The 26,640-nt window shown below is 34.6% G+C and overlaps 5 protein-coding genes across 8 annotated transcripts; 1 reads left to right on the forward strand and 4 right to left on the reverse strand.

Moving 5' to 3' along the window:
• Positions 1–2,530: 2,530 nt before the first annotated feature.
• LOC114748385 (uncharacterized) lies at positions 2,531–4,963 on the forward strand. The gene is given in 6 exon segments (XM_028936765.1): positions 2,531–2,725; positions 2,864–3,063; positions 3,670–3,950; positions 3,952–4,140; positions 4,319–4,394; positions 4,845–4,963. Coding segments are annotated over 5 exon segments (729 nt in total). The 5' UTR covers positions 2,531–2,694; the 3' UTR covers positions 4,347–4,394; positions 4,845–4,963.
• On the reverse strand, positions 4,148–7,961 carry LOC114748384 (two-pore potassium channel 3-like). 4 transcript variants are annotated; one of them, XM_028936764.1, is made up of 3 exons: positions 7,887–7,961; positions 6,640–7,685; positions 4,148–4,257 (listed from the first exon to the last, which is right to left on the reverse strand). In XM_028936764.1, the coding sequence occupies exons 2-3, from the start codon at positions 7,644–7,646 to the stop codon at positions 4,248–4,250; spliced, it is 1,017 nt and encodes a 338-aa protein (XP_028792597.1). In that variant the 5' UTR covers positions 7,647–7,685; positions 7,887–7,961; the 3' UTR covers positions 4,148–4,247. The 4 variants fall into 4 exon arrangements, with proteins under 4 accessions (XP_028792597.1, XP_028792596.1, XP_028792594.1 ...); XM_028936763.1 differs by lacking the exon at positions 4,148–4,257 and adding an exon at positions 4,402–4,657; XM_028936761.1 differs by lacking the exon at positions 4,148–4,257 and adding an exon at positions 5,066–5,784.
• LOC114748383 (uncharacterized) lies at positions 7,725–16,561 on the reverse strand. The gene is made up of 9 exons (XM_028936760.1): positions 16,485–16,561; positions 15,500–16,230; positions 14,749–14,937; positions 13,753–13,844; positions 12,513–12,572; positions 12,333–12,402; positions 11,101–11,304; positions 9,808–10,200; positions 7,725–7,988 (listed from the first exon to the last, which is right to left on the reverse strand). Exons 2-8 carry the CDS (start codon positions 16,190–16,192, stop codon positions 9,811–9,813), a joined length of 1,698 nt encoding a protein of 565 aa, XP_028792593.1. The 5' UTR covers positions 16,193–16,230; positions 16,485–16,561; the 3' UTR covers positions 7,725–7,988; positions 9,808–9,810.
• Positions 16,562–18,386: 1,825 nt separating this feature from the next.
• On the reverse strand, positions 18,387–19,934 carry LOC114748381 (salicylic acid-binding protein 2-like). Its single transcript, XM_028936757.1, has 3 exons — positions 19,487–19,934; positions 19,206–19,331; positions 18,387–18,891 (listed from the first exon to the last, which is right to left on the reverse strand). The coding sequence occupies exons 1-3, from the start codon at positions 19,862–19,864 to the stop codon at positions 18,610–18,612; spliced, it is 786 nt and encodes a 261-aa protein (XP_028792590.1). The 5' UTR covers positions 19,865–19,934; the 3' UTR covers positions 18,387–18,609.
• A 2,498-nt stretch (positions 19,935–22,432) lies between these two features.
• On the reverse strand, positions 22,433–26,227 carry LOC114748380 (2-alkenal reductase (NADP(+)-dependent)). Its single transcript, XM_028936756.1, has 5 exons — positions 25,902–26,227; positions 25,144–25,321; positions 24,321–24,487; positions 24,001–24,084; positions 22,433–22,996 (listed from the first exon to the last, which is right to left on the reverse strand). The coding sequence occupies exons 1-5, from the start codon at positions 26,127–26,129 to the stop codon at positions 22,619–22,621; spliced, it is 1,035 nt and encodes a 344-aa protein (XP_028792589.1). The 5' UTR covers positions 26,130–26,227; the 3' UTR covers positions 22,433–22,618.
• Between the last annotated feature and the right edge of the window lie 413 nt (positions 26,228–26,640).

The raw sequence follows: 26,640 nt of genomic DNA on the forward strand, positions 1-26,640 counted from the left end.
ATTGACAGATGATGAGCTTATGATGTGTTTGGAGGTGTTTCTATCAGGAAAACTGCTATGTTATCTTACGTTTATCATTAAAAAATTCCTGAGATTTATGTGGGGTTTATGGAAATCTACTTGGTGCTTGCAAATTATCCTGTAAGCAGCATACGACTACCCCCCCCCCCCCCAAAAAAAACGAAGGGAGGCTACTCTGCCCACGAGCAAGTTTTTGCCTAAATATACAACCACCAATAACTGAAGTCAGCTAATTGTTTGATAGCATAGGAGGCAAAGTTTACTTCATTACGTGCAATGCTGTATCTGGAATAACCCAAATATAGCATTCTTGTTATAAACCTTGAATTTTATTTCATTGCTCAGTTCCTCAGAGCATCTAATGTTCAGATGTGATTCTATATTTAACAGAATGGTCTTTTATACACTGGTGGTGAAGACCGCATATCACAGCATGGGATACAAACAGTGGGAAGGTTGCATATAGTATTGAAGATGCTCATAAAACTCGTGTAAAGGGAATTGTTGTGCTCACTAAGCACTGCGGTGCAGGCGAAGGCGATGACCCTCACCTAGTGGCAACTGCTTCATCCGATGGAGTCATACGAGTCTGGGATGATCGCATGGCTACTAGAGGGAAGCCAAATCCATTGGCCGAGGCTAATACGAAATCACGGTTGACTTGTCTTGCCGGAACATCTATAAACGTGTTAAATGATGAGTCCTTTGATGTTCTGCTTGCTTATAGATTGCGGAACTGTTATTGTCATTGATTAGCTGGGGCTGACTAAGTATCCTGGCAAAGTGCCGCCATCCAGTTTTGTTGTATATTTCATTTTAACAATTATTCTTCAAGGAGATAATGTGAAAGGTAAGATCAGTTAGGATGATGCTGTGTTCCTTATAGGTGCTGCATTTTCAGCTTTTTTTTGTTTTTTTGCGAGTTTGCATTTTTTTCAATTTTCTTACGTTATACTACCTCTGGTTCTTAATATAAGATCTCGTTAATTTTTTATTTTGGTCATAAATGTAAGATTTTAATTTACTATATTTCTTATATTATGTATTTTTTAAAGTAATCCTTATAGTAATAGTAATTATAGTTAATATATTTGATTAGTAGGGATATTTTAGGAAAGATAATATCTGTTTTATTACAACTAACTAATTTTTTATTTTTTTTATTTATTCAAATTAGTTAATTAATTTTTATATCTACGATCGGAGGTGGTAGATAATGAAAAAATGATATAACATGGAAGATTGATTTAGAAAGGGGTTCTGAAGATGCTATATTGGATCCAGTGTGTAGGATCACTGAGCACAATTGTTTTTGGTTTCATAATATTTTATTTTTCTTGGGTAGGTTCATAATATTAATTTTTATACATAAGCAAAATAAAATAAAAAATGAATTGTGACAATGTGGCATCACTATTGTTAATGAAAGCGTTTTTACATTTTTAAAAATAAATGCATAAATGATATACTGACAACCGATAAGGTTGGTTAAACACTTCGAAGTAGAATTTTATTATTTATATATATTTTTAATATCTTAAAGTATTTGGTGATGTAATTTTGTAATGGTAAATGTAAGACAAAAATAAATTATGATCATATATTTAAGACTAAAACTCTTTAACTAGCTATATAGTCTTAATTGAAAATAGAATAGTTAATACTCCTCCTCTGGTCTTTAATATAAGACTTATTTAACTAATTTGATTAGATTAAGAAAGTTATGTAAGTTAGTTAATTATAAGAAATATGATATTTTTTTTTAAACATCATAATCATCTGTCTTAATATCCTTCTTCTTTTTTTTTAACTTGATTATGGTTGAGGGAGTATCCATAGGGTTAATTTAGGAAAAAATGATAAATATAAGAAATAAGTCTTATATTTAAGACCAAAATCAACTTAATAATTAGATTCTATATTAAAGATCATAGAAGTATTTTCTTTAGTCTCCGAAGTCTTACTTCATTTTATTTATTTTGTTTTTGGTACAAGAGAGAGCTATCTCCATTTTAATTTTGATATCTGAAATTAGGCTAGTGTTTGGTCTATAAAATTTGACTTCCTCTTGGTTCCTGAAACCAAAATAATGGTTTTCAAATACAGAACTGAAAATAGTATTAATCCAAAATAATAATATTGGCCTCAGGCCCAAAACAGAAGTCTGGGCTTAATTTTGAAGTAAGTTGGGCCACATCGGTCCTTGTATTTGGAAACCTTTCTCGGGGTAAAAAAAAAAAAAAATCCTAGTGGAATGCTGTCAATGGTGGAAGAAGACGGGAAGGGGGAGGATTTCGCATTAGCAGCTGTAGGTACTCTCTTTCATTCATCGTGCGTGTTTGAGAGAAAGAGATGATAACGAATTCTGGTAGAGCCATTGCAATGGCGATTCCCCGTAGGCCTCTGTGCAGGCCTATTTGCTGCGCTTCAAGCATCATCAACACGGAACACCTTCGTTCTCAGCTCGATCAGCTTCACGCAGAGGCCGAAACCGCCAGAGCCAAGGGCACGAATCTTTCGCTCTCACTTCTTTCTCCTCTATCTTTTCCCATTTGGTTGCTTTGTTTTCGGAATCGTTTCAATTCAGAAATGCTCCCAATAAAATCTTTTTCTTGCTGGGAGTGGATGACCAGTCTGATATATTGGTTAATCCAATGAAATGTATGACGCAGAATGCGAAGAATTGGATTCTGTACTCTTTTCGGTACTTTTGTTGCCAAAAAACTGAACTTTTGTCTAAAATAGTGCTTGTAGATTTGCTTTTAATCGCTAGTAGATAGATCTAGTTATAATCATTGACTTAATACTTGAACTTACCTATGGACTATGGTGGTTGGAGCAGCAAATAATGCTAGACTGAGGCTTTTGCGATTGTCAGAGGCAGCAGAGAAGCTTCAAAAGCAGGCAGCTGTAAGTGTTCAAAAGGGGAAGGAAAATGATGCGAGAGAAATACTTTTTCAGAGGAAGAAGGTCTTGCAAGCTTTGGAGAAGTCTAAAACCCGCATTGAATTGCTTGATGAACTTTTTACAAAGCTTTGTGAGGTAATATGAATTGATTACTAATGTCATACACATACAATGGTTGACCCATGAAAAAATTCTTGAGGGAGAGACTAATATCATCTACATGTATACTGTTTTGACTTGTTTTCAAGGTAATAACACCTACAAATGCATAAATATATAGCTAAAATTTTCAAGGCTAAGGTTGTCAGATAAAATTGTAAATGTAGATGACAAATTCATATCTGGAATACATTGATTGGGGGAATCTAAATAGCAAATGAAAATATAGTTGGGAAAATTTTAAAGTTGTAGACAAGAAATAACTTTTAACTCTTAAATCACTCCCTCAGCAAGCCCATACATACCGTTATTTGTAAGTGGTCAAAGGAACAAATCTTGACCTTTGGAGTTTTTATCGACCTGGCACATGTTGGCTGATATAAAATTATGGAAGAGTAAAGAACTGACAGCTTTTCTTTTCCATTTTTTTGGGGGTGGTTGTATTTTATGATTGCAAATCCTATGAACACTTATCATCTCTAAAATTTATTGAGTAAATATATTTCCTTTGCAGCCAAAGAATCCCTTCTGTTTTGGAATTTCACATTATTGAAATCAAAAGATGCGTTAATGTTGTTTCAGGCAATATCTTTGAAAGAAAGTCAACTAATTGGGCATGTTTCATTGAATATTGAAGGCAAAACAGAAGACTCTTCAAGTCCAGTTCGAATCATTAGTCCAAAGGAAGAATGTGGCAAGGATATTACTGACAATGACTTGGATTTTAATGTGATGAAATCTGTTGATATTCAAGATGTGCAGATTTCTGCGGAAAGTCAAGGGGATTCATTGAGTGACAAGGAGACTGGGGATCTTCAACAATCCATAAACAGTGCTTGTTAGACGAAGATAAAAAACTAGCGTCTTGACAGAAATTTCTTCTTATGAGGCATTAATGGGGCACATAGATCAAAAGCTCAGTGAAATTGAAGTCGAACTTATCACCGCTCTGAAAGCCTCAAACTTGCTGTTGGATGGTGTGAGAGAGCCAAAGAATTCAAGGTGGCAACAAATGGTGGAACTTCTTGAGAGCATCCATGGGATCAGACAGAGGTACACATCTTTATCTGCCAAAGCATCAAACTCATTGCTCCGTTGAAGAATTGGATACTGCTACCACTGTTGCTTGGGGAGCTTTTGGTTGTATTGTTATTATTTTTTTAGCATGTTCTGTAATATAGTGAAAAAAAATTAGTAACGTAATGCTTTTCTCATATTTTTTAACCCTCAGAATCAGAAGCATTGGGAGTCAAAGTTAAGGATCTGATCACATTTTCTGTTTTGTTCAATTCATCTTCTGCTTCCAGGTGAGGGCTAACTTTATTCTTTGAGGACAATCTTGTGCATTTTTGCTTGTAGCACTAAATTACTTCATGTTGGAAATGGATAAAAAACATTTACGATGCTTACTATCTAAGTGTAAAGAGATGTTAATGTATTGATTTATTATTGGTCATTCCAGCCATCATCATCGGCTTAATCAATTACTGGAGCATTTACCTTTGACAAATTTCCTGCTGTACTGAAGGAGAGTTAAGTGAAGTTGCAAGGCCCATGCCTGTGACTTACGCTGCAAAATTTTCACATTATTATCCCTTTCATGAAGGTTCTTGTGAAATACTATTCAAGAGTGACTTTCAGCATAAGAAAGAAAGAGGATTGTTTGAAAATGTAAGTCCAATTAGTGAATCTCAACTGTATTTGGGTCATATTTTACAATTTTATATTCAATTATATGTCTACTTTTATTCTTGCAGGCTAAATGTTCTGGCTCTTGGAGTTCATAACCTTGGCTTCTGAGATCATCAAATTTTACCTCCTCGTAACCTGCAATGTATCTTGTCCTGGCTAATTATTGAGAGACACAATATGCATATGTTCATTTCATTTTTTTTTTTTCCGGTGACATATGTTCATTTCATTTGCGGATGAGGTTCTTTATACTTATTATCATGGGAGATTCTGTAAATATATTTAGAAAGGTATCATTTCTTTTTTTATTTTTGGTGCACAAAAAATGTATCATTTCTTGTAAACGGTATTGATTCTAGCGGTACATGTTCACGAGTACAGATAACAAATACCATGTTTCTTAACCATCCTGTGATAAAACAATAATGTGCCACTTCGGGTGGTATTGTAATTCCCTGGCTGAATATCTAATTCCACTGTAGTGGTAATGTGTGCTGAACACCTAGACTTATGAATAAAACGCTCAAATTATTACTAAAAGTGGATTTTCCACTAAAAATTTTCCAAACTAACTGTTCTAGGCTTGTTCCTAAATGTGATAGAATCAATCACGTCCCGTATTTCCTTTACACCTTACTATCTGAAATGTCCGATGGAACCTGCAACCGGGATGGACTATGCATCTTTTTCATGGTACTTAGTTTCGACCGCTGCAAGTCCTTTGGTTGATCAAGTTTTGGGCAATAAATTGTTGGCTGTGCTGGACCATCTTACCTGAAAAGATAAAGACCAAAGCAAGCAGCCGTTGCCCAGGCAAGTAAGACTGGGAAAACATCTCTCTTATAGAATTGACTTCTGTATTAGGCAGTTTCCATTAGGTCAGCAAGAGTAATCTTGCCACATTGGCTACTGTCCAATGTGTCAAATTGTTTGGTTATTTGTAGAATATCATTCTCAGCTATCTTCCCCATCTCCTTAAGCTTGTATATGACAAACTCAGACTTGCTGCAAGCATAAAAGGAAAAGATTACACAGAAACATAAAGCATGTATGTGCTACAAAATGAACACCTAGCAAATGCTACTATATCAGCTGCACTTGGTATATTATGGCAATCTCTGTGAAGTCTTGCATGCTATACCTCAAGAATTTTTGAAAGCATGCTAATGACCTAAGGATATGTGCTAAATTGCGTTTGGGTCTCCTATACGAGGGCCTATAAGCTACAGCGGGAATGAGGCATGCAGCTCAGAATCTCCATCTTATTGCAATTCTGTCCTTTAGTTGTGGACAATGGTTTTTTTTTTTTGGGTCAAAGTTGTGGACAATGGTTTGGTGGCTGAAGACTGTTAAGTGTTAAATCGGGTAGACCCTCTACCTCTGTTCATCAGTTTTTGCATGTTGGTGTTTTCTTTTTGCTCTGTAAACATAATAACTCTGAGGTTCCCCTCTCTGATACTTCACCAGACCAACTTATTCTTAAAATGTATTTTTGAAGTGACTAAATCAGTCAATAATTTGTCCAATCCTTGCTTATAATCCATCCTTGGCTCCTAATAACAACGTTCCAATGGAAAATAAGAGTAAATCTAATTTGACCGAAAAAAGAGGAGCAGCTTGCGAATGCAGATAACTTAAGTTAAATATGAATCCACACGCAAATAGCTTAGGTACAATTTTCCCCCATTCAAACATAGTTACACTTTTTAGTGAAGATTTCTTTTGATCAAGCTTATATGCTTATTATTGATTGACATTTTAGGTGACCAACAAGTCAACAACAATGCAAAATTCGACTGTAAGCTCATATGCTTAGATACTTCTTCATAGACTCTATGTAATAGAAAATATTTAGCATACCTGATTGATCCATCATTGTCAAGGTCAGCGGCCACTAAATCCGACAAGGTAATCTTCTTGTGAAGAATCCATTTTGCAATAGTCCGATTTCTCTTGTCAATACTGTATTCAGTTAGGTACAGAAAGGCCCTGCCGACTGCCAATGTGCTCACCAAGAGCCATAATGATGCAAAACACCTTCCACCCTCAGTACTAAAAGCATAATCCCCATAACCTACTGTTGTAACAGAAGTAACACACAGATAAAAACTGTCCAGCCAATCCAACTTCTCAAGGTAGCGAGCACTAATTGTCCCTACAGCAATGCAACAAACAACCACAGCCAAAGCTAGACCCACTTTGGTTCTTATCCTCATTCTTCCTTTTTCTTTATCTATCATATATGATCTAACTAGTGTATTGAATCGATTCTCATCCATGGCACTCAGTAACATTTCCTCTTGTCTATCACAAATGTAGGTGACCAAGCCATTTAGCAGAATGCCGATGAGTCCAAAACCCACCAGAATGAACCCACAGGTAAAGATTTTGGTGAATGCTGTGTCTGGGACAATATCACCATATCCTATTGTGCAGAGAGTCACCACTGTGAAGTACACAGCATCCACAGGCTTGTACGTGGATTTGCCCTTGAAACTCCCACTTATCAAGTAAACTAAAACCCCAGTTGCCACATACAAGATGACGCCAACAAAGGACAGACCTACTATTGTCGGTGATGTCTTTTGTGAAATTCCGAGGTCAAAGGGATCGTGACCGTCTCCTCTGGCATAAGTGAAAACCGAGGGAGCAGAGTGTGAGCGATGGACGATCTTCTTTCTTCTGTTCAAGTTGGCTAAGAAGTTCAAATAAGAGGGGCTAGTCTTTGGTGTGGTGATAATCTGAATGACTTCTTCATTAGTGATAAGATCAATATAAGATGAGTTGCGTTCTCTTAGGGATGATGATGGCCTGCTTGATGATTCTGCGACCGCTCCTCGTATTTTGGGGAGAAGGGGTTCATCCATGGTATATCTGCATTTTGCGTTCAGAGGCTGGGTATGTATCTGAAAGTTTCAAAATTTTTTTGGGTTGAATCATTAAGTGTTGATATGACGTTGACAACTAAAAGTCAATCCAGAGAAAAGAGAAGAATGGTGGGTTGAGGGTTTTGATATTTTTTGAGCTGAGAGTCAAGAGTTATGGCGGTGTGGTGTTTCACGTGATGGGAGAGAGCTACGCATAACCGTTTGAAAGTGGAAACTTACCCTTCGCGGCTTTACTGGGCTTTATATGTGGCAGCGTTTTCGGCCCCAGGAAACGGTTAAACTTACCCCCTGGCCTTAAATCATCATGCCAATTATCTGGGTCTGGGGATGAAAAAATAATTTTAATACTATCTGTTAGGCCGGATACTTTTAATTACCGACTTAGGCATTAAATTAAATATTTCCTTAAATATTGATTTACATAATAAGGAAAGCTTAATGCATGTTAATAATTCATTTGTCTCTATATATATTACAAACTGCTCTAGGATTCTCGAGTTATTATATATTCTTGCTGTCGCGGAATTAAGTTATAAATAAAAATATAAAAACGTGGCGTGGTGTCTTTGTCCCAGCATGCTATATCCAATTATAATTATGCATGCACAGCAACATTTCTTTCGAGTATTTTTCAGATCTTATTTATAAGTTACTTTTAATATGTTTCACACAGACTAAAAAAGATCTTAAACTTTATTTACTCTCATTTCAAATTTAACAACTTTCCAACTTTATCCTTATTCGATATACATTATACCTCATATAAACAAAATCAACACAATAATAAATAAAGGATAAAATTATATATTCATACAAAAAATTTCTTTCAGTGTCCTATAAATAGGGACAAAAAATGTTTTCTCTTTCTGTCATATAAATAGGACTAAAAGAGTATTTAATATTATTGCATAATTCTATTTCCATGTTTCTCATTACTTACACTAGAGTATCTCTCCTGTAGCGTAATTGATAATTTAACCTGTAGCAAAAATATAACCCAATAACCAACAGAAGTTGGTCCAAGTGGTAAGCGGCTTGGTACCGTTTAAGCGAGGTCTCGAGTTCGAGCCTCTGCGTATGCAGAAATTCCCATTGGGAGACTCACCTACCATAGCCAGGTACGCGACACGGGTTGGATCCAAATATAGTCGGAGCAAAACTCCGGTAAACTGGGTAGGCAACCAAAAAAAAAAAAATAACCCAATACAATTTGATGGACTTAGATTGTGATTAAGGCCCTGTTTGGATAGCAGGTCAAACCATGGTTTGGAGACCCAAACCATGGTTTGGGTCAAAACCATGGTTTTAGAACCCAAAACCATAGTTTCGAGAGAAGTGAATCCATTCTGTTTCTGGCTCAAATTGGAGAGTATGATTGTGTCTATTAGAGTAAATCTCAACAATAATATGACTTTAACACCCCTTAATTAATTTTTTATAAACATATTTAATCTTATATCTTATAAATAAATATACACATATTAATTATTTATTAATTATATTATCTTATGTATTATTAATTATGTTGGTAAAAAATATATTATTAACAATTTTATTCCTTCAAATTAAAATATATCATACAATCTATGTTTTATGTAATTATCATATTAACTTATGCTTTTTTTAATAATTTGTACATATAAAAAGTACTTCTGATAACAACTATCCAAACACTCTCACTTCTCAGAATCACTTTTTCACAAAATCTATTCTTCACAAAATTTATTTATTTTCAAAATCTATTTTCCAAACCATGGTTTGGTTTCATCCAAGCACATCCTAAGAGTTTATTTACTTAAATGAAATTAAATATGATCGAGGAGATCTTTTCCATTGTATAAAACAAGATACATAATGCAGGAGATTGCGAAGAAGGTTGAGTGATCATTTGGAAAAAAAAAAAAATTAGAAAGAGGTCGAATGGTTTCCAGCGCGGAGGTAATGAGGTATGATCACAAATAGATCTAACCCAAATAACACACAAATTAAACACCAAGTACCATACAAAACAACCATATATATGTTGAGTGTACACAGAAGTATAGCTTTATAGCCCCTAGGGTTAACTTAACAATTAAAAGTAGTGGTTAGGATTTAAACCCAACTGATATAATTTTTTTTTCTCTCAAAAAAAGCATACCTTCTAGACAAGGAAATGATGGGGCGCACAATTTGGTGGCTTCTTACGTGCTGCAGTCCGAGGAAAATCTTTCTGGGGTACAGTTTTTCGCACTTGTGCATGAGATTCTGCTTCATGTTGAAACATCTTGACCAGCTCTTGAAGTTCCAATTTTCTGATTGCAACATTTTCTTCCACAATGGGTTTCTTCAGCCCAAGATAAAGCAATCCAATTCCAACGAGTAGAGCTCCTAACAAAACGAGGAGGCCAGAGAATAGAGCAAATGCATAGGGAGCATCAGCAGCTCCAGGTATTCCGTCTACATTTATACCAAACAGGCCAGTTATGATGGAGAGTACAAGACCCCCGCCACCAAAGACTCCTAAATTGTGAGTCACTGTCAGGCTTCTATCCTAGAACAAGGAGCAAGAGTGTGAGCTATTTTTATCCCTAACAATGGCATAGGCATCATTAAAATCACTAAGATTTTGATAATATTCAGCATATGTTTGTTCAGTCAGCATAAATCAAGCCAAAAGTGAAAACGACAACCAAACATAAGGACGCACTTGCTCACTTCACTCCTAAGATTCCCCCATTTAGGACGACAACTGAGAGTCCTTATAAAAAAGATACAATCGTAAAAAACTAACTATGATTCAATGGTTAACAATAAGTTGTGATAGAAAAATCATAAGATGTGTTATATAATTTAACATCAGTATAATCGAACTAAACCTTGTCCAAACCATCAGGGTTGTAAAATGCAAGAACGGAATAACTGATGAGCATTGCAAGATTTTCTAAACATAAATAATAGTATTCATTATGTTGAAACACACACACACAAAAATGTATGACTCCATATCTTAGTGTCTGAAGCATCGTTGTTCAAAATTGTTGAATAGCATGGTGGGCAAAGTCTTATGTATAGTCTAAAATTACACAATTTCATCATGTTGAAGGCACTCACTTCATTTTTACTATTTTCTTAAGTTTACATCCAGAGTGATGCGGTGACATAAAAGCCAACTAAGTTCACCTACTTTAGATTCAGCAGATTACTACATTAATCTACTTTAGATTCGGCAGATTTTTACATTGAATAAATCTGAAATCTACGAATGCATGCTATTTTATGCTTCGATTTTTTCTTCAGAAGCCAAATAATAGTAAGAAGTAACTTATAAGAGATTTAGAGAATATTTCAATTCTCTATAAATTTTATATTTCATATTGACACGTTGAAGATGAAACATCTAAATCTATCTCATCATATATACTTCAGTATCATCAGGCCAAGATTGCAAAACCTGTAACCACGAACGGACTGTGCTTTGCATGACATCTTGAATTGTAAATAAGCGAGTACGAACTGCCTCTTGTTCTTCTAACATTTCTCGAGTACTTTTTCGTACTCCTTCTAGCAAGGTCCTTGCTTCACTTCCTCTCAATTGTTGAATAAGTTCAAAAACAATTTCCTCTCGTGCATGGAGTGACCACTTCACTCTTATAGCCTAATAAATAAAAAAGAAATCTACATATAACATTGTTCTCCACAGGAAACCAAGACGATAGAGATACTTTTTATGGTAGAAAAAAACACCTAGTGAAGTGCAACCGATAGAGCTCTGTGTAACCAGTTAAGTCTAGCCTTTATATTTCGCATGTAAAACTCAAAAAGGAAAACCATATATTTCCTACAAATAGCAAAAGAAATTTTAAAGACATCAACATTGAAAGGGACTACACTCTGTGTTAAACGTTACGAAGCAGTAGACAAACACGGTCTGAACTTTAACCATGTCAACTACAAAATGGTTAACTAGGGCCGGCCAATTAAAAAAACTGTTAACAAGAATATAAGATTTATTTTTTTTCACCAATATATAACGGCTTCGCTCAGCACTACTTATAGAAGCCCACAGCAACTCCATGTTTCAAAATCCTACCCTCTGAAACCCTTCAAAGCCCATAACTAATATCCTCTGAGCAGAGCTAAAAAAAAAAAAAATTGCAAACTCTGCATCTATGATCTTCAAAGCCACCTTAGAACCCCAGATTTTCCCTGAAAGACAATTCTTCAATATGCTGTAAATAATCATTTTTTCCTTCATATTTTAGAGCAACAGAAACATATATCAGAAATTAGTAAGTTACGAGAAATAAACAGAAATTATGTCTGTATTATTTGATCTGAGGAATACTCATGCAACCCAGGATCCCAAGCCCACATGCTACATCTGTAGCCCAGTCTTACTCTAGAAGCGGTATCGTTTATATAAAATTCGAATTGTATGTCACCCAAAAAAAAGAAGAAAAGGAATTGTACTTCGTACATTGACCTTTTCAAGACGGAAAAAGAAAACGAAGCAAGCTATTAGTTTTATTTTATTATCCTTTCCTGACCGTTCTTGCCGCAAACAAGTTAATGGAGATAAAAAAGCTATCCTGTTTGCTTCTTATTCCTAGAATAATCTAATATTTCATGGATTCTTTCGTGGTTAATTATTAACGTCTACGCACAATCCCTGGTTAAAGGTACCTGGGCCGATAACCTTCTGATTTCTTGGTTCAATATTATACTGAAAAGATGTAAATCCTCATGGTTCCTCCTGGTCAAGAAGATTAAAAACATTCGGCATCCAAGTTACCAACAAAATTTGAAATGGCCAACAAAGTTCAGCTTTTAGAGTACATGGACAATGGTCCAATGCACAATCACCTGTTCATAAACATCAATTCGATTTCATCTGCAGCCCCAAATACGTGTTTACGGAACAACCTACATCAAACATGTTAATAATGAAGTATATAATATGCAGATAGTCAAAAAGCTGATTAATAGAGTGACGCACAGAGTACAAGAAAAAGAGAGATTTAGGGGAGAGCTAACTGACAGGGAGAGAATCGAGAGAAGCAGAGACGGGAACATACTATTGATAATAATTTTGGTTATAAATTCAAGTCAGCCCAATAATAGCATATACATCTATCCTTAAATAGGCTAACCCAACCTGGGAATGCAATTCCTGCAAAAATCAATTCCTTTCTTATTAAATTTGTTTCCTTAGTATGTCATAGATCAGTGAAAGTTATTCTCAATCAGAAGTAACAGAACTTCATTTTTACATCCTTAAATGCCCAGAGAAACAATTTTTGAAGGAGTATTTCTAAAGTATATCTTTGAGAATCAAAACTCAAATTATGGAAAGCCGTCAGATGCCTTAGATATTCCACGTCCAAGGAAAGCCGTCAAATTTCTTCATTCTTCCAGACCTAAAAAACAACAGAGGCGACAGTATCCTATCCCAGGTAACTTGTTCTTTCCGGAAAAGAAGAACATCCGATGAAACCATTAATTCAATATCAAAATTCCAAATCCTCCTCTGCTGCAGCTTTGGCCGGGCTGAAGCAGAGCAGTTGAAAGGATAAAATTTCTAGGGGCGAATTCACGCTTGCTTCTCTATAGACCATAGAGGATAAAATAGATGGGACACAAAACTGGTTTCCCCCCTCTTTGTTTTCCTCGGAATGCAATATCACTCCATCTATGGAGCTATGAAGAGAATATCCAAGTTCCCGGTGGGATCCAATTCTACATCGGGATTCTCTCTCATAGCAAACAGGACCTTGTTCAATATTCGATGCTAAGGTTCTATTTGCTTACAATTTTTTTTTTTTCACCCATAAACCATATATAACTGCGTAAATTATGATCCTTCAACTTCTTTCCACATGCAAGGAGCCTTGCATGAAAGCAATAATTAACGCTTTACAAATTGATTTACTTGTTGTTTGAACTGTTTTCACTCCCACTGACATCTAAATATCTATTTTTCCTTGTTAATTAAGGTCATGTACCGGAAAAGAGGAAAAAGTAAACTAAAAATTAAAACAAAAGAAATTATCATACTTATCAAAGGCGGGATCAATGATAATTTAATAATTCAAGTAATTTTCACCTATCATCCCATCGAGCCAGATGACTTGTTAGGTGTGCTACAACCTCGTGAATGCAATGTGGGATATTAGTCCCTCCAGCAGCAAGCAATTCCTACATAAAATTACAGAATCAAATATTCAATCAAAAAAAAAAAAATTGTAGCATGATGTTAAGAATAAATAAACAGACGACTGCAATTTTGACATGTTTTTGAAATCTAACAATTTTTTTTTGGACCAGGAAATCTAACAAGTTATTAAAGCAATAGAGACACTAATTACATAATCGAACCAGCTCTAATTACATTAATATCTTTAATGTTTATATATTAAAATATTAAATGAAAAATAAACAATAAGATGAATAAATTTTTAAGTTAATACGTAAATTCAAACAAATTAATATTATCCTTAGTAAGAACTTGAATTTAAAATAACTAACAGTCATTCATTACTCCTCTGGTCCTATTTATAAAGCAGAGAGAGAAAGTTTTTATTGATCCTATTTATAAGTTATTTTATTAAATTTTTAGGATGAATATACTATTTTGTTATTTATTTATGATAGTGTAAATAATTATTTCTTTTAAAATATATATTAAATAGAAGTAAAGTTAGAAAATTGTTATATTTTAATATAGAGTTAATATAGGTTAAGATTTTTCTTGATTTGCATGAAATATGTTGGAATTGCCTTAAACTTTAAATTCATTATACTTAACCCCCAAAATTATTAATTAATTAAATTATCTATATCTTGTGTTAATAAAATATTAATTAATATATAAAAAAATAAATTTAACTAAAAAACCAACATCACTGAAAACTAGCAACCAAAAAATTAAAATAAATAAATAAATAGAACTAATATGATTTTTATTGATTTTTTTTACAATTTTTAAAATATTAATTCTCTAAAAAATTTCAAATCTATTCATATACCAACTAATCGAATTTTTCAATTGAGTCGACAGATATGATATACTTCTGATCTCGTCAATAAAAAGAGGACTGACCTCAACCTCTATAATGCCTAATACGTTGACGTTGGATGTAACACCTTTAACATGCAATGCTGTCACCAAAAAGTTTTGTGCTTGCCATGCTCTTAAAACAATGGGGATGTCATCTTCTTCAACAAAAGGATCACCCGCAGATTGCCCAAGAAGCTCAAATAGCAGTCCACCGGCAACCCGAACGGGAACCTGTCAATACAAAAATTATAGATTTTTTTTCATAACTCAAATCGATATTTGCAGTTACGTAAATATTATTTTGAGGTTACACCCACTAGACTTTGCATCTATTAAAATAATAAGTTAATAAAAATACAAAAATAACAACTAGATCATCCAGTTTTAATCTAAATGTGCTAGATTCAGCGTGTGATGAATTCCGCTACTATTAACAAATTAAAGTTGAAACTCTCATATTTATAACTATCTGTTTGCATTTCATCATCCTTAAAATTGTTATTAAATAAGTCTTCTTGTACTAAAAAGAATTTGTTTGACTTTTAATTTAATCTTAAATATAAGATCCCAATCCACTTTGTCTTTCATATTTATTTATTTTTTTTCAAAATAGTCCTTGTACTAGTTGCACATGTAAAATGTTTTATCAAATGATAATTTCAGTAATACATGATTGGTAAAAGTATTTTAGGAAAAACAAAACCTATTTATAACAAATAACTAACTTAACTAATTTTTTTAATCTCTCAAATTAGTCAACTAATTCTTATATTAAGAATCGGTAGTATCATACCTCGTATAGAAGGTATCTCATTCGTTCACTGATTAGTTTATTTTCTTCGCGCAAAGCAATGCTAATAGCAGGATGGAGCCACTGAGCACTGCTCAACCATGCTCTAATAAATGGATGGCCTGCATCCACATGACACCACCAAGTCGGACCCACCGGCCGTTCCCAGCAAGGGGCTGCAACATCTGCGGCAGTGACATCAGTTTCTTCATCTGAGAAACCACGCGATTCTGATGAGGCCCACTCAGTTTCAACCTGAACGGTCTGTATAAGCTCAGAAATTCTTGCCCATCCAATTGGTCTCCAGTAGCTCCTTGGAAGCCTTTCTCTGTTGCCATGGAGATTATGTGACTGACTCTTATTAACTCCAGATTCAACTATTAAAGAAGAATCATTCGAGCAGTTTCCTGTATCTTTTGTTCTTAATAAGCAATTAGTTTGATCGCCATGTGAGACTCTCTTTTTCGCGACCTCTTGAACTTCTTCTGCTAATTTACTTCTTCGAGGCACGGAGACAAATTCAAAAGCACAGATGAGTCCATCATTCCAAAGCTCGCCTCCAGGAATCTTATCCTTTGAAGATTGGATTTTCGGAATGTCCTGTTTATTCATTTCATCGCCTGGGGAGGCTGAACAATTTTCATTCGCAGCTTCCATATCGCACTCAAGCAGAGGAATTAGTGCCTCAGCCGTCATTGAAGGGAGAGCAACTAAACACTAAACGTTCTTATTTACTGCATCATCACACATAAAAAATTACTTAATTTCGCACACCAAATTCATCGCAAATACACAAAACAATTCCAATTCCACATGCCAAGACAAGCTTAATTTGCAAAAATAAGGTATGATTTCCGATTTTCATCGTCGCATTTCACCGAATATGGACATTCTAAGGAACAAACTGATGCTCGACGTTAATTCATCAAAATGGCAACACAATATGCAGTCAACGACGATACTAGGTGAAAATCAACAGATTATGTACCTTTCATCTACATTCTGTCCTCCAATCGTTCTACTGTTCTCTGAGATTTCCCGGCGAAACAGAGAGAACGGGACATTTGGCGCCGCGAGATCTTTCAGTATGTTGGTTTAAATGAAGGCACTGAAGCTCGATTGTGCAGAATATGTTAAATTGGAGGCAGGGAAGAAGACGAGTAGAACCGCGGCCAGAATCGGATGAGGTAGAGGGCACGTGGTGAGATTCGGCGAGATTCTTCATTGGTAATGGAATCGCAGAACGCAAGGCACCGATTGAGAATTTTGAGAATTCAGTATCACAAACACTAACGTCCATAATCACCATTTTCTGAATCCTGATTTTGCGTTGCGGCGTCTGCATTGTCCAAATCAATCTTCGGCGTCCCATTTGTGATGTGACACGCGAACGCATCTATTTCTGGGTAAGATTCGGATCCCCTGGTTCGAGATAGTCTCCCAGCAGCCAGCAGTAACTATCCACAGCACCACATCCTACGGTCAAATATTTTATTTTTGATGATAATGAGTACTAAACACTTGTATTTATATTATTTAGTTTGAATTTTAGAGCTTAATTTGCTACTTTAGACATTTATTCGAGGTCATTTGAAGATTTTATTTATGTATTATCATTCCAATGAATTGCAAGTTAGAAAAGTCACGCAACCTTTCAGGTTCGACTCTTAAGGGTGTTTAGATATTAAGAAAAGTGTTTTTAAAAAGCAATGTTCTATAAATCGAAATAAACTCTTCTATATATTTACTTTATATACTATAAAAATATTTTTAAAATTATAATTTTGATTCCATCTAAACACTCTATGAGTCTAATCAATTAGGGTCAAGTTTGAGAAAATGACAAAATTTGAAGTGTCAGATTTTATAACTTTAAACTCATAGTCTTTCTGTCCTTTTTATAAGTAACAACTACCATCATGTTTTTGTCTTTGAATATAAGTAATATTTACAAGTTATCTTAAATTTTTTGCCGCAAGTTTTCTATTTTGCTCCCATTGATTATTTATTTTAATACTCAATATATTTATCATCTCATTTTCTAAAGCATCATCTCTCTCCATTCACATTCTCTCTCTTTAATAAAGAAGGATATTTTGAAGAAAGAACCTCTAGTTTTTACCTATTTACTCTCTTTAACTAATTTTTTGATTTATATAATAAAATTCAAAGTTACTTTTAAGAAGGAACGGATGGAGTATTAGCCAAGCTGACAAGAGTTAGGCCAACATGTTTAGGCAGCTTCTTCAAATTCTAAGAGTGGCAGGGAAAGCCTAAATATACAAACCAGAGTTTACAAGATGTGAGGGTATCATCTCCTCTCACGTGCATTGATGGAATTAAAAGAAATAGAAGAATTGCTCTCATCATTATGAAAAAATGTGCTTACGGATGAAGTTTAGTGACATTTAATGATGGTAATTATAATTATTGACGGAATCCAATTAGCTCTAATTATTTTATAGCTATTTGGATAAGCTAATTCGTTAAAAATTAGCACAAAATCATGAGAATAAACTTTTTTTTTTTGTGTGTGTGTAGTGCATGAACAGTTTTGGTCATGATGTCTGCACGATGTATGGAGTCCTTGTGAGCATGTTGAGGTTCAAAATCTTCATAGTCTGCTATCATGATCATCAATGGAATGCCAATATTAATGAAATGATCTTAATTACCACCCTGGAAAATGAGGTTAACCCACCTTGAGACCTACATGGATGGCCAATTTCTTGACACCTCTATACATGCTTGCATATGCTCTTCCAATTTTTTTTTTTTTAATGAATATTAGTTGATTTTATGGATTATTTTTCTTGAAATGCCTCAATGAAACTTCTCTAATATTTTATTTTCTAAATTTTGTTCAAAACCATATGCAAGTCAAAGTAGCTAGTTTTAGACAAAAAGCTCAATTCAGTTTTTGTAAATGTTCATTTTACAAACTATAAAAGTATAAACACACACCTGCAAAACTCCAATTTATTGAAGTCTCTTTCTCTTGGCATCCAATTAGTACTACCTCCAGGTCTTATTTGTACTACAAACGAGGTCTTATAAATAGGACTGGAGGTAATACTTTAGAGAGAGAAAGACATGGAGCAACATGAATGAATCTAAGCATATTTAGAAGCAAGGCCGAGGAGAGCATCACAGAGTTCTTGGGGCTGAGAAAGCATTGCCATATGATCCGCATCTTTAATCTCCAGAACTTCATTAACCCCAGAATTTTGGATCATCCATAATTGAAATTCCATTAGAATTGTCAGGTCCTGATTGCAAACAATGAAAGCTCGTGGAACTGATCCGAATCCCTCTTCAGAAAAGTTGTTTGCTTTAGACAAGTCATCCACAAAATAGGACGATGGCCTCATCAATGACTTCGCCAATTCCACATCCTGCAAAAATTCAATTACATTTCTTCCCACCATTTTAAGTCTAAAAGTAAATCCATTCTTGTATCAGACATGGGAGCTTTATGAGGAAGCATGCTTATAAGTTCAAAGACTCTCCCCAAAGCCTTTGACAGCTTCATGTCACGGTACTTCACTCAGCCTCCTGCCGGTTAGAACCCTCTGTGGGTAATCTTTTTTATGAACATCAAAAGTTCGTTTAAAAGACTAACTAATTAGGAAGGAGAATATATTAAACTTACAAACCCACGACACTAATGAGATTTCCAACGTGGGACTCAAAACACTCTGATCAGTACCTCTTTGGAGCAGAGTTGATAGAGATGAGAGGACAGGAACTTTGGACCAAACAACAAAGTTGTTAAGCTCCCACGATCACAGATCTCTGTGTCTAACCATGCAACATTTGGGATCTTCTCTAGAAACTGTTGATACATTCCAAGAATTATAGATGATGGCTCAAAACCATAAATAATTTTATGCTTTTATATCAAAACTATGATTTATGATAATCCAAATACAAATCCATATCATATATCCCAAAGAAAATCAAAATCAGAAATCTGAGAGGGGTACGCACCTGTTCTAAGACGTAGGATGGTTTATGGTTGGTGTCTGGAAGGAAGGCGGTTAAGAAAACGGCGAGCGCTATCTTGTGCGGGAAGAGGTCGGCGGCGAGGGCTATGTTCATGCCGCCGTAGCTGTGCCCGACGAGAACCACCTTCTCTTCTCCGGCAGGGAGGTCGGCCAACAGCTTGAGCAGAGGCTCAGAGTAATCCGATAAGGAACGAAGGTCTTCAATTTTGGCGGGGTGGATGCCGGAAGCCGCAAGGTCTACCACCGAGACGCGGTGGCCAACGGATTCCAGCCGTGGCTTGAGCTTGTACCAGCACCAAGCGCCGTGGCAAGAACCATGCACCAGAACATAATGCTTTTTGCTCTCTGTTTCTGACGCCATTTTTGGCTTTCGTCTATCTGTTCTCTTTCTGATTGTGGGCACCAAGCAGGAAGTCTGAAATTGCTTAATTAAGAAAGACGTATGGTCCAAATTTGTTTTTATATTCCAATTTTAAATATGTATTTCCCACAATCATTAAATTGGGATGGTCAGTGCTCCACGAGTTAATTTGTTTGAAAACAATTTCGTTCACGAAAATAATACCTCATAAATCATAATTAAAAAATTATTTATAAGTTATTTCAAATAAACTCAGTGTTATAATATGATGAATCGAAACATAATTAAAATAATATAATTTAATTAAATAAAAAGAAAAATTGGGAATAAATCTTCCATTAAAAATTTAATTGATAAATAGTTTCTAAAATGATGGATTGCTTAATTAAGTAAGACGTCCAAATTTGTTTTTATGTTCCAATTTTAAATATGTACTACCTCCAGTCTTTAATATAATACCTCATTTGATTTTTATTTTGACCCTAAATATAAGATCAAAATCCATTTTGTTTTTAATATTTATATTTTTTTCCTAAGATAATCCTTCTAATAATGGTAATTCTATCCAACACACTTCATTAGCAAGGATATTTTAGAAAAGACAACACATATTTATTACAAATAACTAACTTAACTTATTTTCTTAATCTTCTCAAATTAGTCATATAGCTCTTATAATTAGGACCGGAGGTAATATTTTTCACAATAATTAAATTGGGATAGTCGGTGGTCCACGAGTTAATTTGTTTGAAAATAAATATCTTTACACAAAATTCTTCTCACACCCCCGTATAATCACAATTAAAAAGCTTATAAGTAATTAAATAAAATAAAATAAAAAATTGTCATGATAATCTCATTGAGTAACTCAAGTCAGATTTCAATACCAAGATAATGAAGTTGGATGTCGTCAAATTTGAAGTCTGCAAGGATAAGCATATGAGGTAGTATGTGTATACGTATATAATTGTCATGTAATTAAATATGACCACGGACACGAGACGGAAGCAACTATTAAAAAAATTTATAATGAAGTAGACGGTTTAGTTTGATATTTAATTTGATCCTAAATTTAAAAAATTAATAAAAGAATAAGATATCCAAAAAAAATTCTTCAATCAAATAATTAGGTATCATAATGAAGTAAGAAAATAGTATTTATATTAAGAAAAACACAAAGAAAGGTTTTAAGAGTACTTGATTTAATTAGCAATGTAAATTTTCATTGCGAAATGGTTTATATTGAGGGAAATTTTTTTGAAATTTTACATTAATCAAGTATGTGATACTAGATAATAATTGATTATTTTAATTTTAGGGATACAAATGTAGGTCCATGCTTTTAAATAAATATACTATAATTTTTTATGATTTGAGAACTATTTTGCTTTTCTAAACCTTCACGAGCTTAACAGAAGACAAGGAGACAAAATGAAGCAGACAAGGCTTCATCATTCAAATCATAGAGCCAAAGAAGTGATATGTGTACCAAAAATATATAATTTTATATTCCTCAGATTTTTAATATAAGACCTATTTAACTAATTTGATTAGATTAAAGAAGTTGGGTAAATTAGTTAATTATGAAAAAAGTGACACATTTTTCTTAAAACACCATAATCATCTTTCTTAATACTCTCTCTTTTACTTGATTATAGTTGAGAGAGTATCCATAAGGGTAATTTAGAGAAAATTGATAAATATAAGAAATGAGTCTTATATTTAGAACAAAAACCAACTCAAAAATTGAGTCCTATTTTAAGAAGTGGAAGAGTATAATTTAAGAATTTCTTTAAAAATATTTGAGGTGATTATGAGATACCAAAAGATTAGGTTTATCCTTTTAGCTCTACCTTAAGTGACATGTAAATTGACGAAAACAACGGGGTTTCAATAAACCCCCGCATCCTTTTCGGGAGACGGTGGGGCAAAAGAGGGCAAAGCCGCACCATTGAAATCATAGCCAAGAAAGTGATGCGCACGCACTCCCTCCATCTTATCTAGAATAAACTATTCAGCACCCTAATTTTAATTTTATTTATATATATTTTGCATTTTAGATTTATTTGTAATACATCTAGCCATCTAGCATCATAATACTTTTTTTTTAATTACATTTATCACTCTAATTTATAAGATCTTAGACGTACCATAGTCAATGAATAAAAATCAGAATGTCTTAAAAGATAAGATCTTTACCTCTTATTTATGAGTCATTTTTAACATTTTTCAATGAACTAAGAAAACCTTTGAAATTTACTAATTTTGTTTGTTTAAAATTTTACAAATTTCCTACTTTGCCCATATTAATTCTGTTTAAAAACCTCCAAGTGTCTTATAAATACGATGGAAACCGAATACACGCATACATTTATATCATATGTAAAGCATTTTTATGTTTACCAATGAGCGCAATCACGAAGAGGAGCCCATCATGCTTGGGGGCTGGCATTTGCAATTAGCTTGTGTGGATGCTTTGGGAGTGGAGGAACAGTGTACGTACTGTGTGATGAAGAAGCGTGCTAAGAGAACAATTTCTATCTTAACCTTTTTCGAATGTAAAACTACTTCTGAATAAGAAAGCATTCAAAAATTATTATTTATTGTATAAACTATTTAAAGTCATGATTGCTTCCACTTCCACCATAACCTATCTCGTTCTGAAAACTTCATATCTAAAAAGCCAAATTAACCTCAAATGCAATTTGTAGACAATTTGCAGCAGAGCAATCACAAGCTTTGATTGGTCAAAAATCACTGTCGATCGACCACCACCACTTGTTTCCCAACATTGCGGCCATAGAAGAGGCCAATGAGAGCTGAAGGGGCATTATCGATACCTTCAACAATGTCCTCCACGTAAACAATCTTGCCCTCTTTGATGAAGGGAATCACCATCTCCAAGAACTTGGGGTAAAGGTGGTAATGATCATTAACCAGGAAACCTTCCATCCGAATCCGTTTGATCACAAGATGCATCAGATTGTGTACACCTTCAGGCTTATCAAGGTTGTACTGTGAAATCATTCCACACACACCGATTCTGCCATGGATCCTCATGTTGAGTAACACTGCATCCAGCATCTTGCCGCCTACGTTCTCAAAGTACATATCAATACCCTCTGGAAAATACTCCCTCCGTTCCTTATTATAAGAGACATTTGATGCTTATAGCATGTTCCTAAATATAAGAGACACTTAAAAGTTGTCTCTAATTTTTGGTGTTGATTTCCTATTTTACCCATATTTATTGTCTCCAACTCACACTCTCTCTCCTTCCCACTTCTCTTTCTTTTAAGAATTTACTATTGTTCTCTCTCATGCTCTCTCTCCTTATTAATGAGGGTATTTTTGGAAAAAAAATTATACTTTTTACACATTCATTGTTCTTAACTAATTTTAACTGTTTTTTTGATCAACGCAATTCGGTTATTCGTCTCTTATAATAAGGAACAGAGGGAGTACCTATCAGGAGAAAAGGAAAAAAAAAAAAAAAGCACGTCATAAGATACTGATTTGTCTTCTCTCTTGTCTAGATATTTACTTGTAAAGGAAAAATACAAACAAAGGAGATAGGAAAAAAGGCTAATTATTAACAACATTTCAAGTGTTTATCTTTTACTCTTGCATGATTAAGTTCGAATCCTATTGTTGAGAATTTTGTAAAATCAAATTGCGCAAACTTTATTAACTTCATTCAAACTCCAATCAGTCATTTAACTTATTTAATCTGAATGGATGGAACAAGCCAAATCAAATTGCTTGTGGGTTGGGTCTAACTTCATAATCTTCCACTCAATCTCTCATCCCTTATTTTCCATTTTTTACATTGTGACAGTGGGGGGAAGGAAACAGGATACAGAAAAACAGGGTTACTAGCAATTTTAAGAAAACAGGGGGTACAAGTCAAGATGAGGGAAATTCGCTATCGATGAAAAAAGGGGGAAAACAAAATAAAGGGAGGAGGATTTCAGAATTTCAAGCCACACGAACACCCACAACAGAAGGATTTAGACAGTACCGAGTCAACTCAAACCCAAATAGATCTGAAACCTTCACTTAAACAAAATAACCACTAACATTCTGACTTTTGAGCAAGTCACAGCCTGTATTAGGAGAGAACATTCAACAGCTAACCTTTTCAAAGCAGCATCCAAGTTGGTTTCTTCTTTGTAGTTGAAAGCCTCATCAAATCCAAACTTGCTCTTGAGCAAGTCAACCTGCGTTATTGAATTGATCAAGGGATGGAACAATAACATAACTTCAGAGATGTAATAAATAATAGTGAGGCATTTACTGAGCATTACACGAATTGAGAATAAATCAAGCAGTCTGAAACTTCATTAGTCTCACCCACTTCACAAAAGTATGCTTTTGTGATTTGCCGTGATTTTGCAATCAGTGGCTGGACTCCCCTACAATTAACTACAAAACTAAATGGTTGAAATTGTCTTACCTTTTCTTTGCTTCCTGCACTTCCCACAACATAGCAACCCATCAGCTTAGCAAATTGCCCAACAAGCTGACCCACAGCTCCAGATGCAGCTGATACAAATACAGTCTCCCCTTTCTTAGGGGCACAGATCTCATAAAATCCCGCATAAGCAGTCATACCAGGCATACCTGCATGTAATGCTTATCATGGTACTTGGTGGAGCTCTAAGAAACAAGCATAATCAAATGTAAAATAAAGACAACAACTTGTCTCTTTTTTGGTTTCTTGACAACAACTTGTCTCTGCGAACCAATAAATACACTTCTTTTCTACTCTACTTCCTTTATCAAGAATAGATTGAACGTGAAACTACAGATGAGATCAGTGGTGTGCATCTGATAGAAACCAGATTACTCGACACGTATGTCTTCAACAATTAAAGTTATTATATGAATGTAGTTCCAGTCCCTGATTCTTTATAGACAACTAAGTATAATAGAATGGCTAGATTGGCTCCCCCCCCCCCCCCCAATAAAAAAAACAACAAAAGGGGGGGGGGGACTGAGTAAAATATACAATTGGTCATAGTTCATTTTTGGGCAGGCCAACGCATTCAAACGAAGCAACAGCCGCATTGGCTTGCAAGAAAATGGAACTATGCCCTGTAAAAATAATCCGTCTCGTTTGCAAAGTTATAGTCACAATGGCATTGAAGTAAATAAAACTAACATTCACCATGATTAATTAGTTCTTTTGTGGTGCCTAGTAGAATAATTACTTATCTGGAAAACTTAGTCAAACTTACATCATGTCCAGTACACACACAAATGGGAAAACAGCTTACCAAGTATCCCAGTATAATATGAAAGAGGCAGATCTTTATGTTGGATCTTAAACAGTAACTCCGGCGAACTGATCACACTGTATTCTTCCCACCCAGTTGATCCCCAGACTAGATCACCCTCTCTGAAGTTTTGATTCCTAGAATCAATAACTTTTGAAACTCCATATCCGCTGATTGGCTGTGAAGTTAATAGCGACAATATTAATAGTGATGAACAGGGTAGCTTATAAACTGCAACCCTCCATTCTAGACAACAGGTTTCATGTTATCAAAATTGACAATGACTTGTCCAAAATAGTTATCTACTATCTATCATCCTGATCCAAGAAATCGAACTGGATAAAGTCACAAACATGCGTTGAAAAGTACGGCACATGTTATATATAACACGATTTGTCAGGTACCATAATTTTAAAACTTACCGCATAACACAAAAGAAATTGATTTTTTTAAACAAGTATTCTAAACATAAAATAAGATATTCATAACATATTATTGATAAAAACATCAAGCAAAGTAGAGTTTTCATCGAAAAGTAAATGACGATCTTCATTTTTATTTATATTTTGAGCATCGGTGCTTCATAGGGAATATAAATCAACAACAAAAATGATAATAAATTAGTAACAAACTATGAACTTCGTTCCGTTAGAGGCCTCAAAAATTGTAACCGCTGTTCGATTGCCTTGGGATCAACAATTTCAATTTCATACGAATAATTAACAATAATCCAAGAATGGAATGGAGAGAGTGCTCACCAACCCAGGCTGAAAGGAATCAACGTAAGAGGAAACTAATGGTTTGGACATACGGCCTCGCATGAAGGGGTCGCAAGAAAGATAGAGGTTCTTCACCAAAACGCCATTGGAACCTTCCGGAAGCTTCAAATTGACAGAGGAAGTGGTGATGAGCATATCGGACTCCTTCGGAAAGCCAGAGACGAAGTCTTTGAGGATGACCTGCTTGTTTTGGACATTGTTCGCCATCGTGACCTTCTCAATATCGCCCTCACTGAAACGAGCCTTCGAACAGAAACCAAGAGACCACTTCGCTGCCACAGATCACAAGTTCTGGAGCTTTCCGCCGACTCTCGCCGTAGCGGGGCAAGTTATAAAGGTGGGTACTGCATGAGCATTAAAAATGACGTGGATTTTATTATCAAAAATTTAATTATTTAGTACATGAAGTTTTATTTTAGTCTTCTTTTTTCGACCTTATTTAGTTAACAAAATTTATAAAATATATGTTTAGTTTTTAAATAGTAACTCTCCAGTCAAATTTTTATATATTAAAATTTAAACATTTAAGTAGTCAGAAATTTAATGAAATATTAAAAATTTAAGCATTTATAAAAATGATCATATTACATAATTATTTTAGATCATGCTTTGTCAACATTTAATTATAAAGTTAGTATTTTTTTGTTAAATAAAATTAATGGTGGTAAGATTACGAGACTAAGAATATATTTTCTAAATGTAAGAAACTAAACTATAT

Source organism: Neltuma alba, unplaced genomic scaffold (genome assembly GCF_004799145.2).
Source record: "Neltuma alba isolate B1F8T4 unplaced genomic scaffold, ASM479914v2 tig00005689_pilon, whole genome shotgun sequence".
Classification (NCBI taxonomy): domain Eukaryota; kingdom Viridiplantae; phylum Streptophyta; class Magnoliopsida; order Fabales; family Fabaceae; genus Neltuma; species Neltuma alba.